Source organism: Kryptolebias marmoratus, linkage group LG12, assembly GCF_001649575.2.
Source record: "Kryptolebias marmoratus isolate JLee-2015 linkage group LG12, ASM164957v2, whole genome shotgun sequence".
Classification (NCBI taxonomy): Eukaryota; Metazoa; Chordata; class Actinopteri; order Cyprinodontiformes; family Rivulidae; genus Kryptolebias; species Kryptolebias marmoratus.
In genome coordinates this window covers 14,239,248-14,252,611 of record NC_051441.1, presented here as the reverse complement: position 1 = coordinate 14,252,611, position 13,364 = coordinate 14,239,248, and the positions used below count along the sequence as shown (strand labels likewise).

Below are 13,364 nucleotides of genomic sequence, written 5' to 3'. Positions count from 1 at the left end.
TCAATAAATGGAAATCTACAGCTGATTACTATTTGGAGTCAACCTGATTCAAGATGGCTGCCACAGGCAGCTAACTTTAAAAAACAAACAAAACAAAACAAAAGTGGCTTTAAATCCGTCATTCTTACAGATGTAAAGTTCAAATTCGGCGAGGTAGTAGCCTAGAGTGTTCTCCAACAAATATCTGGAGCTTTTCCAGATTGTGCAAGATCTTTATCTGAAATCTTGCCATCAACTAATAAGGAGTCAACGCTGCTTGTCTGTTAGCAAAATATCTCCTGAACCACTGGAAGGATTTCAACGACGCTTTCAGGAAATTATCAGTCAACAGCAGTCTCCACCCGATTAATGTTTTGACTCAACCTGATCCAAGATGGTCGCCACAGCTAATCCAACTTGGCCCGACACAAAAAAGCTCTAACTCAGTCAGTTTTGCAGATATTAAGTTCAAATTTGGCGTGGTAGTAGCTGAAAGTCATCCCCAACGCGTGCTCTGAGTGCTAACGGACTGGGTGAGCTCTTTGTTTAAAACTTTGGGCGATAAGAAAGGCTAGTTCTATTTCTTAACTTCAATTTGAGAGAAGAGAGGTGAGTAGTGACTTTAAAATAAAAAATTAAAAAAACACAAATTTGGCCTACACAGTGTATCAGAAGGTGATTCTTTATTTTCACATTTCAGTATATTTTTGTTTGTTTATTTTTAAAATAGCCAATAGATGACAAAAAGCGACAGATGAGCCCAAAGTAGAGCTCTTTACCCACAATGCACAACATCAAGTTTGGTAAAAACAAACAAACAAACAAAAAAAAAAAAAAACAGCATATCAGCACAAAGTTCTCACCCCAGTTGTCATGCACGGTGGTGGTGGGCTGATGGTTTGGGCTTGTTTTGCCCACAAACCTTCGTAAACGGAAGAGACTTTTTTTTTTGTAAACGAAGGACTATGAAGTCCTACAGAGGAGCACTTCTGAGGTGCTGCTGCAGACGGAGGGCTCTCTGCTCTCGGGTCGCTTCTGCACCCTCGAGGTCCGATTGAAACCATCTCAGAACCTGGCTGTGAGGTCCTGACGGGAGTCTGTGGACCACAGAGGTTTCCTGCGTTTTCATTCCTCTTTAATCAAAAACTAAAGCCAAACTTAACCCCCACGGAGCGGAGACACTGCGATGTTTCGCAGCGACCCTGCCTCTTGTGGGCTGTTTGTCTTAACCACTGTCAGCACAGCAGATGTGGCAGGAAGCAGCTCAGCATGAGACCGACCAGAAGCTAAGAGAAGCCTCGGACAGAGATTTGATTTCTCACATTTATTTGCAGAAGAAGAAGAAGATGAAGAAAGAAAGAAAGAAGGTTGAAGAGAAACCGGGCCTCAAACTAAACAGACGCCGGGAGGTTGAAATTTTGTCTTTGAAATGAAGTCGAGAAACTGTACCCACTTGCCTTTGTTTCCACTGTAGCCCACCTGCTTCCGCTCTCTCTCTCTCTCACACACACACACACACACACACACAACCCTGCTGGTGCGCTTCACGTCCTCTGCATCAGCGCCCCTGAGAGACAGAAAAATGAAACTGTTGGTAGCCGTACAGCTGCACACCTGCTGGGAGCTCAAAATACCACATCCGACCGAGTCGCTCTATTTTAACATTTCCACGAGTTAAACTGTGGAGACGAAGTCAGAAAGGAATAATAGTGATTTGTCGTCGTAAAGAGTCCCTGTGTGGGGGGCCGTCACTGCAGGCAGGAAGGACCTCCTGCGCTGATCTGACCTCTAAACTTTACAGAAACTTCAAAAGAAAACATAAAAAAATAAAAAAAACTATCTTGATTCGGTTTAAAGTTCAAACGCAGCAGCTCTTGTGAGGGAGCGTTCTATTTTAACACGCTGCAGTTTGGACTGAAAAAGGACCACAGGAAGTGATGTAACATCAGCTGAGTCGAAACAAGAGGCTGAGGGGAAAACACTAACGTCACACACTCGCCTTCCCGTTTACTGCCGTTTTCAACCTTTTCATTGTCCGCTGCCATGACATGCAGATACACACACACCCACACACACACACACACACCTACACACACACACACATACACACATACACACATATACCATGCTGTTTGATTTCCTTTTTTTCCTGGACTTTTTAAAACCAGCTCCGTTAAAGTAAAGGACAACGCCGTGCTTCTCAGAGGCTACCAACGCAACAAACACAGGAGTCACCATCCATCCCGTTGGCTTTGAAGTCTGACTACTTTGGCTCTTTCTGAAGCCGAGTGCCTTAACTTGTTTTGGTTTTTTTGTAGCTTTTATACTTTTCAAGAAATGTAGCTTTATTTACAAATATTTGCCCCACAGAAACACATCAATATGTCATCACTTCCTTCAAAAACACAATCTGCTTCAGCACTCGCTCTGTTTCTCTTCTTATGCTACTTTTAGCTTTTGGCTACTGTTTTGCTATTTTTAGCTAATAGCTAAACTTTTGCTACCTTAAGCTTCTGCCTACCATTTTGCTACTTTTAGGTTTTAGCTCCGCTTTTGCTGCTTTTAGCTAGCATTTTAATACTTTTAGCTAGCCTTTTGCCACATGTAGACTTGACCTCATGTTTGGCTACATTTAGCTTTTAACTAATGTTTTGCTACTTTTAGTTAGCATTTTGCTTCTTTTAGCTTTAACAACTCGGTTTCAGCTTCTTCAGCAAACACTCACAATCCTCCGATGTGAGAGCGTGAAGGTTTTTATTCATCTGTTTCCCAAAACGTCTCATGAACCGGGGGACAGCTTTGGATGCACGTTTATAAGTGGCTAAGTTGTGGCGTCAAGTTAGTTCAAGATGGCCGCCACAGCTAACAGTAGTATCTGACTGGGCTCCAACTGCTGGACCAGTTGATGAGGGGTGAGTCCTGAATGTCTCAGTGTCCGCAGGGCTGCTTAAGTGAAACATCTCCATTTTTCTCTCTTTTTTTTTTTAAATATACAAAGTAGCATAGGTGGGGTCAACTAGTAAAACTTTTCAAGCGTATATTAATTTATTTTTAAACCGTCTAAAGACTGACATCTGCACTGAAAATCCTTTGGACACACAAAAGGAGGAAGGGAGGAGCCTGTTTTGCTGAAAGCCAGTTTCGCTTCCTCTCTTCCCCTGAATGCTTCCAGAAGTGTCCATCCATCCGTCCCTCGCTGCTTCCTGCTCCGAGCTGAGTCAAGCGGCCGGCTGACCGACCGGGGGATTTCCTGGACAGGCCGCATCAAAGAAACCCCCGATGGCCAATGTGCTGCTCTTTTCAGTCCAGCTAGACGTTTTGTGGCGTTATCTCAGCTCGACCTCTGACCTTTGCTGCAATCTACGTGAGCCTGAGCGTGCCGCTCCCAGCCAGTCGAGGTCAAAACAAAAAAACAAACCATTTGCGAGCCCGAATGGAATTCTGCGATTAATGACCGCCTCTCGGTGCACGCGCCGTCCATTTTCAGTGTTTTTTCCCGCCGATGACACCACGGCATCACACGGATGTAGCACTTAATGACGCACGCTGCCTTCTGTAACTCTACTTTCTTTACCTCGATAAGCGAGGCGCTCGTTTATTTGTTGCTGCCGAACGCGGCTCGTTGACCGCCGGCCACTTTTGTTCTCACCATAATGTGAGAGGAGGGCCACGGAGAAAATGACTTCATTAGAGACCTGCCGCCGAAAAGAGAGTCATGGAACACGATGTTCTGTCCATCGACGACCTTCTGGGGTAACAAGAACCATGTCAGGTGAAAACAAAAAGCTTCATTTCCCCTCTGACCAGCTGGTTCCAGAAGTCACCTAGTCAAGGCTGAACCGGCACCAAACCACCGGTTTAAAACCCTTCCATCAGCTCGGAACACACCAATAAGAAGCATCAAGACCAGGGAAATTAGAAATTGTCCTTTTTGCTCGATGTTTTGTTAGTCTAGCCTGGTTCCATCCACGACCTTTTAGCGCTAATCGCCACAAAAGGTGTAATTGTCTGAGTGTTCCTGTCTTCGTTTGTCTGCCCGTTAGCGTAATATCTCGACCACTGGACCAACTCTCAGGCAGTAATCAATGGATGGGCGTCAACTACTTAACCATAGGGTGGTTAATGTATGGCGTCGACCCAATCTAAAATGGCTGCCATAGCTAATCGACCACAGCAAGCAGATGAACTGCTGAATGGATTATTTGTTTGTCTTTAAATATGTCCATGATTATTAAAGATTAACTGTCAAAATTCAATTATCTCTCCAAACTGAGCTCAATCAAAGAGCTATCCACAACAGGTGAGATATTTATTGCTCATAACCAGCACAGATTCCCACTTCAGACGCTCTGAGCTACCGTTCAGTGTTGGATTATATGAATAAAGGAGGCTGATGGGTGTTCATCTTTAGTATTTACGGCGCTGCAGATAGGATCGACAAATGACGAGTTCACTTTTTTCACACCTTAATTGGCGCGGCGCTAAAGATAGCCTGCGAGACGACAGGATGACAAAACCGCAGAGAGAAACATGCGCCCAGCGGACCGGCTGAACAGAGCAGCCATGCCATCCACAGAAGCCACAGCGAGCATGTGAGACAAATATACACACAAGAAGAGCCTCCCACTCTCATGGCCCCGTGTGCTCTCCCTCCCTCTCTCTCTCTCTCTCACAGTGTTACTCATGGCAGTGTGTTGCCGAGCAGCAGCCAGTTGTGTTTTCCCTCCCCCCCCTCTCGCCGAGCTCACTCGCTCTCATCCTCAGCTCTGACTCGCACACACTCGGCAGCTCCGAGGACTCGGCGGCTCTTCTCTCCTGTCAGTTTGTTATTTAGCTTCTTTTTGTTGCCACATCTCTCTACCTCCCACCCCCACCAGGCACCTTGGGGGTACCTGTGTGTGTGTGTGTGTTTGTGTGTATGAGTGTGTGTGTTGAGGGGTTTCAGCATGGAAGCAGTGGCACTTTATACCTTTCGTGCCACAGAGGGGGATGAACTCAGTTTCAACAAGGGAGACATGCTCAAGGTAAGAGTTTTTACTTTATCTATCTATCTATCTATCAAGTCAATTTAAATAAGAATTTTTTTTATTTTTAGAATATACTTTGTCATGGTTTGGACTGTGTTGCTTCCTGGTGTTTGATGTGATATGTCTACATTCTATTTGGGGTTTTGCGTTGATGTGCACCGGTTGGCTTCACTTCCTTTTTTTTGTTTTTTTGATCTCCGTAGAAGTCGTTCTGCTCGCTTACCTCAGCTAGTTTCACCCATGTCTAACGCAGACACTGTTCCCCAACTGCCCCTCGCTTTTTCATTTACGGTTACTCCTCTTAGCGCGCTAAGCATTCAGCCGAGTTTTCTTTTGTTCACCTCCAAACCACTCATTTGTTGTCCATTTCTTCCCAGTTCTCCTTTTTTGCTTTGCTTTTGTACAGTTTATCGCTTTTCGGCTTCCGCTGCGCTTTGTTTAGCTTTGCGAAAGTGCAATTATTGTTTGACTTCTTCTTCACTTTCGCCACGTTACTGTCAACAGTCGGTGGCATTTTTCCCGCTCATGGTAAAACAATCCAATTTCCTGTAGCAAAACGTGCTAACATGCTAACCAGCTGCTGTTGCGAGCAGCCGGTTAGCAATAGCGTAGCTTGAAGGCATAGTTTGATCTTTTTAAAGGGATGCTCTGTCCACAAATGTCAAATAGCTAGCACCTTACCAGATGTCACATCAGTCATGGAGCATAGAGTATGGAAAAAAGGGCAAAAGTCTTCGTCCGGGCTAGGCTAACGACTAGCCAAATTACATTTGCGTAAAAACACGTGATAACGTCGTTTTAGTTGAGAGAACAGCGACAAACTAAAACGGTGTCATGCAAAAGTGTAGAGGTTTAATAATAGTTAGTGTGGCGTTCTTTCACACTGGTTTGTTGTTTTTGAGAAAAAGCGGTTTTATAAGCCTGAAAAGCGATCGTTTGGCTAGCTGTTAGCCTAGCCTGGACGAAGACTAATTCCCTTTTCTCCATCAGGACCGATGTTACGGCTGATAAGGTACTGACTATGAGCGGTTTCATAAAGTCGCAGTGGCGTTATGTCGCACGATAAGGTCAGAGGTCAACAGTGATAAAACAAAAAACGCAACCTTAAGATTTAAGGTACAGCAGATTTTGCATTCTTTCAGATAAATATTACGACGTGAATCAGTCCGACTACATTTCTTCCAAACTCAAGAAATGTTTGCCATTTAATTGAAGAAATACCAAACAAATACCAACATTTTTACCTAACTAACTAATACTACTTAACCTATCGATCATTTAAATTATAAACAAATATTTTGGAAAAAACTTAAATGCAAAGCTTTATCCATTTGATGCATTTACTTCCTTATTGTTGTTGTTTGTTTTCTTTACCCTCATTGATCCTGTGACCGCAACCTTGACGCCGACAAACAAAATGGTGGTCTGATTATACAAAATGGCTTATTGACAACCACGTATTTGACAGAACATCCCTTTAACGGCTGGAAACGCATACACCGAGCACAGATTGTGGGAAAAAAAAGTGTCCTTTTTAATTTTTTTTGTGTGTGTTTTCTACATCTGTGGAAAGGTTCTGAGCAAATAATAATTCACCTGTAACTAATGGCTCATCTTTAAAAGGCTTCAAGTCATATCTGAGATGACAAAACGCCACCCAAAGCTCAACTACTATGACAAAGATAAATATAATTGAAAGAAATTCTTCTTTTTTTTTTTAAATTGTAAACGTCATCGGGGTTAAAGAGCAGGAGCTTGTCACTGGGAATTAAAACGGTGGCACCAGCTGTTCGACAATCACACAGAGAGAGAGAGAGAGAGGGGGGGAGAAAAAAAGAAGAAGAAACAAATCCAAGATAAAGCAGATTGGGATTAATTTATCCAAAAGACTCTGCAGCTGTGGATCAGCGTTCTGTTGCTAAAGCCTTAACGGATATTTGCAGTAACAGTTTAAAAAAAACCTTCTGGGAAATCTCAAAAACAAGACGAACGGAGAGAGAGAAAGAGAGAGAGAGAGAGAAGCTTTAAACAGAGCAGGAGAGTCTGGCTGCTCCTTGTTAATGGAGATCCTTCTCGTTTCAGCCAGCGTGAGGTGGCGTTTAAGTTTGATACGTGAGGAACTCCACGCGGGCTGCAGTTGTTCATTCAGATAAACTCGAATGGGACGCTCGCTTAAAACGCTGCAGTGCTTCTGCCCCCTCCCTCGGGCCCGACTTGTCCCTGCAACCTTTGGCTGTGGTTCAGTTTCAGGTCAAAGTTCAAACCAGGCCACTCCTTTGGATTTGGTGCTTCCCTTCCTGTCCGCTGCTACGGAAGGAAGATGATTATGTAACGTGTTTGTTTCTCGTAAACCAGTCGGTGGATTTTGATGAAGCTCTCAGAAAGTAATCGCCGGGTGTGCCTCTACAACTCAATGACTTTTGGAGTCAAGCCAAGTTAAGATGGCCGCCACAGCCGACTGAAATTAGCGAACACAGAAACTGCCATAACTCGGCCCGTTTTAAAGGTATCGTGCCAGAATTGGTTGTGGTTATAGCTGAGACCGATTCATAACACACACTCCAAGTGCAACTCCTTATGCAATGTCTTCACCTGAAAATCTTTGGCATTCACCGATGGAGTCAACCTTATTTGTCTGTTAGCAAAATATCTCATAAACCAGCAGACAGAATCGAATGAAACTCCCAGGAAGTAACCATTGGATCTACTCATATACCTGATTAACTTTTGGAGTCAACCTGATTCAAGATGGTCGCCACAGCTAATCAACTTCAGCGAACACAAAAATGGCTAAATCTCAGTCGCCTTTCGAGATGCTGAGCTAACATTTGGTGCGGTGGTACCTGAGAGTTATTTACAGCACACAATCCATGCAGTAGGCGATCAGATGAGATCTCGCAGTTTTACAGTTTTACTACTCTCGAGGTTGGATTGAATCGGGTCCAACTTTGTCATTTCTCAGCAAACGATGATGTCAGCTTAAAGCTCTGGCTCCGACAGTGACGGGTGATGTGCATCTCCTTTCAACATGTAACAGCTGTCATGAATAAACTTGTTAAGTTGAGAGTTTCTCCAAAGTTAACCGCCTTCGGTCCCAGACATCCCAGGCCTCGCTTCTTCGGTAGCGAACGGGAGTTTCTGCTCGTCAGTGATTCTCGGGGTCCGTGGTTCTGCTCGAGCCTTGCAGTGTGTCAGCTGCACGGAGCCGGATCTTTCAGACTGAGAAGGGAGGTGACTCATAGAGAAACGATAAAAATAGCTTCGCAGCCAAATAAATAAATAAATAAATAAATAAATAAAGTAGCAACATCGACATTCTGTTTAAAGCTGGAAGGCAGTGTGGCCAAGTCGGACCCAGGGGACTCGGAATTGGAGCAGGAAGCGGCGCGTCTCCTTTGTTTGCTCTCCAACACAAAGCCGACGCTCCTCCGCAGGCTTCACACGTTTCTGACACCCCCCCACCGCGAACATCGCCACAAAACGGCGGCGGGTAAAAACTCAGACTTCGTGGGATTGTTTTCCCTCCAACCAAGCAACTTGTTCGTAAATGTTTGTTTTTTTAAAACTTATTTCTTTGCTTTCTGTTCTAATTGAAGTGACACCAAATTCTGAGCTCGGTGTCGGCAAAATTCTCCGAGGTGTTGCCAATTAGCTGTGGCGGCCATCTTGAAATGGGTTGACTCCGTAAGTGATGTACAGAATATTTTTCTGTTCCTCAACCGACTGCAGCCTTTGTGAGCAGGAGGAGGAACGTAATAATGAGGGGGAGATGGCGCTCCGCGATTACGAGCTTACGAGAGTTAACATCTGCGACTTGTGGCGTCAGAGACATGAACTGAGGGAGGATTGGAAGTCAGTTCGACAAATTAACAGACGAGGAAGAAAGAAGGGAGGAGGGAGAAGAAAAAAAAAGCACCCCAGATGTACTTCTTATATAAATACAGTTGTTCCCAAGTTGTATAACCGACCCGAAGCGAAGCTAAAGCCTCGTTTAGGACGGATTTCTTCTCATTCGGGACACTTTTGTTTGGCTGAGACTCGATGAGAGGACAGTGATTGATGCTGGGAGGAGTGAATCAATCTGTGGTCTGCTTTTTAAAATGTGCAGCGTAGCCATTACAGATAACTGATGCATGAAATGAAGTTTCTANTTCTAAAGCGATCTACACCAAAGCAAAGCATGAATGCCTAATTAGATGACACGCAGGAGTGTGAAAACCTGCCTACTTGTTTTTTTTTTTTATTTCTTGTTTGGCAAGCGCCCGAGGAGTTCTCCATCATAGCCAAATTAAAGTCCCCGATGACAGGATGTTATGTGGAAGCTCAGGTGAGGGAACAATGTTTGGACGGCTTCCACCGCGCAACGCTGGCCAACGAACGCCAAGAAGCCTCCTGTAGGGCTGGTAAACCAGGGAGAGGGCCACTTTCTGTGGGACGTGTGTTGTTACCTCCACAGAGGAAGGTCTGTTGTCTGTAGCGTTTGTGCGTCAAGGGGGATCACCGCTGATTTCAAGGTCATGGGATCAAAGGTCAACACCACAGTTGACCTAGGGCTCCAACTCTGCGACAGCACGATGGAGGAGTGTCAAACTGCACAGCTTGTGTTTGTTTTCCGTAAATGTTTAAAATAAAAGAAAAGACGGGAATGATTGTGACAATTCTCCTCCAAACAGGAGCCAAACGGTGACCTAATGCAGAGGTTCCCAAGCTTTTCAGCTTTCGACCCATAAATTAACAGTGACAAAGGTGTTTCTGCCCATCTGTTGGCTGTTCAAATATCCAAAAATGGTAATGATCCGATTAAATAAGAGCATAATTACAACACAAACAGTCCTAACATCCATTATGTTATTTTTTAAATCAATTTATGATTTGTATTTCAATTCTCTGTCACAATTATGGTGGAAATATATCATAAAAACTAAGTTTTTTATTGTAAGTTGATATCTGGAGATTATCTAAGCCCCCCTACTTGGTGTTGGGTGACCCACATTGGGATCCCGACCCCAACTTTGGGACTCATTGACCTAATGCCCCTGGCAGTGTGAAAGATTTGACAAGGTTTTTGTAAAAGTTTGGGCAATATTGTAAAATCTTCCTTTCACATGGAAGCCTGGGGTTTTACTTGAGGTCAGATAGTTAACTATCCCGTTAGTTTTATCTCGCTATCCTAAAAATACAATCTTTGCTTTAACGAGACATGACTTTATGTGAAGAAAACCAGCACCTCTTTATTCAAAGTAACATAAATATCGAAAAGAATAGTATGTTTAAATGTGACTTTGAGAAATCAAGCTTTTAAAAGTCCACCTATAATAAAGAAGACAAATTTTCGAAGCGCATCCTTTCTCGTCTTCTGTACTTTTGAACCCAGGCTATAAACTTTGTTTATTAAATCCCTGATTCGCATTAAAAAGTGGGGCACATTAGTCTCTAAAACTCCAGGGAAGGGTAAAGTAGCATAACAATGATCAAGATGGGTCCGTTTTATTGATTGGGTTAGTAAAATCGTCAATAATGATTTCAAATCTGAATGAGCTTCGTGTGGTGCGTCATAAAAGCGGGACGACTTGGTTAGAATATTTATCTGCCTTACATTTAAAGCTCACACCTACATCCTTACGTTATGTGTGTGTGTGTGTGTTTGCTTCCAGATCACCAACATGGAAGATGATCCGAACTGGTACACAGCTGAGCTCCACAACAGAAAGGGCTTTGTGCCAAAAAACTACATCAACCTGCGGCCACATGCGTAAGAACACACACATACACACACACACACACACACACACACACACAGAAAGGCAGGACTGAGGTTCATCTGTACGTTTCACACATCCAGCACTGGTCTCCCTAACAGCTCATCAGTGAGTGAGTGTGTGCAGCGGGCAGCTCCAGGCACTTCCCGCTCCGCTCTGGACATCTGCTGCACTCCGGCAGAAGGCAAAAAAAAAAATTCCCCAAACGGGACGCTCTCACTGCCCGCCTTATGTAACCGCACGGCCCAGACTTGAGTTTTTCCAGTAAATCTGCTGGTACGCACCTGTTTCCCCGCCCCCCCATCTCTTGTCTGATGCACACCAGGCTGGGCTTCGCTGGGACGGGGCAGCCTTTACATCGTTACCCACTCGGAGTTGCCTTGGTTTGTGGCACGGCCTGGGGAGGAGTTTGTAGGAATCCGCGTTCGTCAGTTTCGCACATTTCTTCCCAGAGCCACGAAAGACAACCCCAAACGTCAATAAAAACAAAAAGCAATGGTTTGCAACTCCCAAACCTGCATTCACAACGGAGCAGAGTAATAATTTCTAATGTTTGAGTAAGAAATTGTATCATTCTTTTGGAAAAGAAAGGTCATTTTGAATTTGATGACAGTAACAGGGCCGTGTTTACTACCGGAGCAGTTGCAGAAGGTTTTATTTGCTCCATTCCTGTCTGATGTAGGATTCTAGCTGTTCAACAGTCCCAGGTCTTGTTTTTACTGAAACATGAAAGACACCTCCCAGCTAAAAAGATGGATGGGAATATATGCTGTTCTAAAACCTGTAGAAACTTTTCTGCATGGTGCCCGAGGCACTAATGCTCCCCCATACCATCAGAGAGGCGGGCCTTTGAACGGCAGGCTGATGGGCACTCTCCTCTTTAGCACAAAGGACATGGTGTCTGAAAAAAGAAAAATCTAATTTCCAATTGTTTGACCTCAGAACGGTTTTCCATTTTGCCTCGGTCCATTTTATTGATAGAGCGTTCTTTGCCTGATAGAGCTTTGAGCAGCATTTGTAGATGGCACAGTGATCTGTGGAAGTGTTCCTGAGTCCATGCAGTGATGTCCTGAACAGAACCAGACCTGGTTTCATCCAATGTTGACCTTCAGCCTTTTGTCCTTTCAGCTCAGAGATTTCTCCAGATTCTTGAAATCTGTTGATGACTTTATGAGCCGTAGATGATGGGATATTCAAACTCCTTTTAATTTTCCATTTTGGATTCCCATTATTCTGAAATTAGTTCTCAGAAGTAGCAGGCTGCTGAACCTCTGCCCATCTTTACTTCTGACAGATTCAGCCTCTAAGATGCTGTGTTTATCCCCAGTCCTCTCACTAACCTGCTGCCAATTAACTCAGTTAGTTGCAAAATTCTCCTCCAGCTGTTTCTGATTTGTACCACTTACTTTTACAGCCTTTTGCTCCCACTTTCTGAAATGCTGCTGCCATCAAATTCAAAACTACCCTATTTTTTCCCCTAATAATAGTACAGTTTTTATCCTTACTATGTTGTGAATCAAACATAGATTCACGAGTTTTGCAAACCACTGCATACTATTGGGTGTTACCTTCATTTTACACATAGTTTTTTTTTGGTGTTGTAAAATGACAAAACAACAAAAAAGGGCCTGAAACGACACAGTTTGTCAAGATGTTTGGACTCGTTGTTCGAGTGGCTCGTGAAGGCCGAATTCAAGCCTCGCGTCCAAGCAGAGTGCGCTGCCGAGCCGGAGTAATGAGCAACAAAACTGAAATGAAAAATGACACTATTACACGCTACGCTGCTGACAGCTAAAGTCCAGTGCTTTGGGATTCGTTTTATGTACAGATTTAGCATCTGATTTTAAAATAACTTCACAAATGTGCCATATTTTTGCTCCCCTTGAGCTGTTCTTTTAATTTTCTGTCAGCACTGATCTGCACTTCAGTGAGATGCTTCCTCTCTCTCTCTCTCTCTCTCTCTCTCTCTCTCTCTCTCTCTCTCTCTCTCTCTCTCTTTGAAATAGTCTTATCCTCCAATAACAATATTTTCCCTTCAGGTTTCTTTGTCTGAACACAGAACGGTAACATCGGCTGACCTCTCCCTTTCTGCCCCTCCTCTCCAGCTGGTTCGCCGGCCGGATTTCTCGCGGCGTGGCGGAGGGTCGCCTCCGAAACAGAGAGTGCGGGGCCTTCCTCGTCAGAGAGAGCGAGAGCGCTCCTGGGGAGTTCTCCATGTCCGTCAGGTACAGGTCACGTCCAATTACCCGATCCAACGTCACACGTTTGATCAGCAAGTGCTCAGCTTTTTGACTTTCAAGCCTAAGTGTGTGCATTTATGTGTGTGTGTGAGCGTATTTCTTATTTCTGACGATGGCAGAGGACCAGAGGAGGAGGAGGAGGGTTCAGGGGGATAAGGTGTGAGTGAGGCAGAAGGGTGAGAGGGAGGATCTCCACGCCCTCGGGCCCTGATATGAGTTAATCCCGTCTGGCGCAGCATCTGGAGCTGCCGGTGCGGCTGATCGCTCGTCCCGTCAGGCGGAGTGGGAGGGTGACGGTGAGAGAGGCAGACCTGAGTCTGAGCGTGCGGAGATCCTGGGAGGGGGGGGGGGGGGGGGGG

The 13,364-nt window shown here is 44.5% G+C and overlaps 1 protein-coding gene and 1 long non-coding RNA gene across 4 annotated transcripts in view; one reads left to right on the top strand and one right to left on the bottom strand.

The window, feature by feature from the left end:
- Positions 1-13,364, top strand: part of grapa (GRB2 related adaptor protein a) — a 31,794-nt gene that overhangs the window by 2,762 nt on the left and 15,668 nt on the right. The window contains exons 2-4 of one of the 3 annotated variants that reach the window (XM_017428107.3): positions 4,655-5,003; positions 10,661-10,758; positions 12,871-12,990. In XM_017428107.3, the coding sequence (XP_017283596.1) occupies positions 4,926-5,003; positions 10,661-10,758; positions 12,871-12,990 (296 nt within the window). In that variant the 5' untranslated portion in view covers positions 4,655-4,925. Of the gene's footprint in view, positions 1-4,654; positions 5,004-9,251; positions 9,795-10,660; positions 10,759-12,870; positions 12,991-13,364 lie in introns of those variants that run through there. The other 2 variants (XM_037978572.1, XM_037978573.1) reach the window with 2 other exon arrangements.
- Positions 1,415-13,364, bottom strand: part of LOC119617511 — a 31,314-nt gene continuing 19,364 nt past the window's right edge. The window contains exon 4 of the long non-coding RNA XR_005233830.1: positions 1,415-1,546. This is a non-coding gene — a long non-coding RNA (uncharacterized LOC119617511). The remainder of the gene's footprint in view (positions 1,547-13,364) is intronic.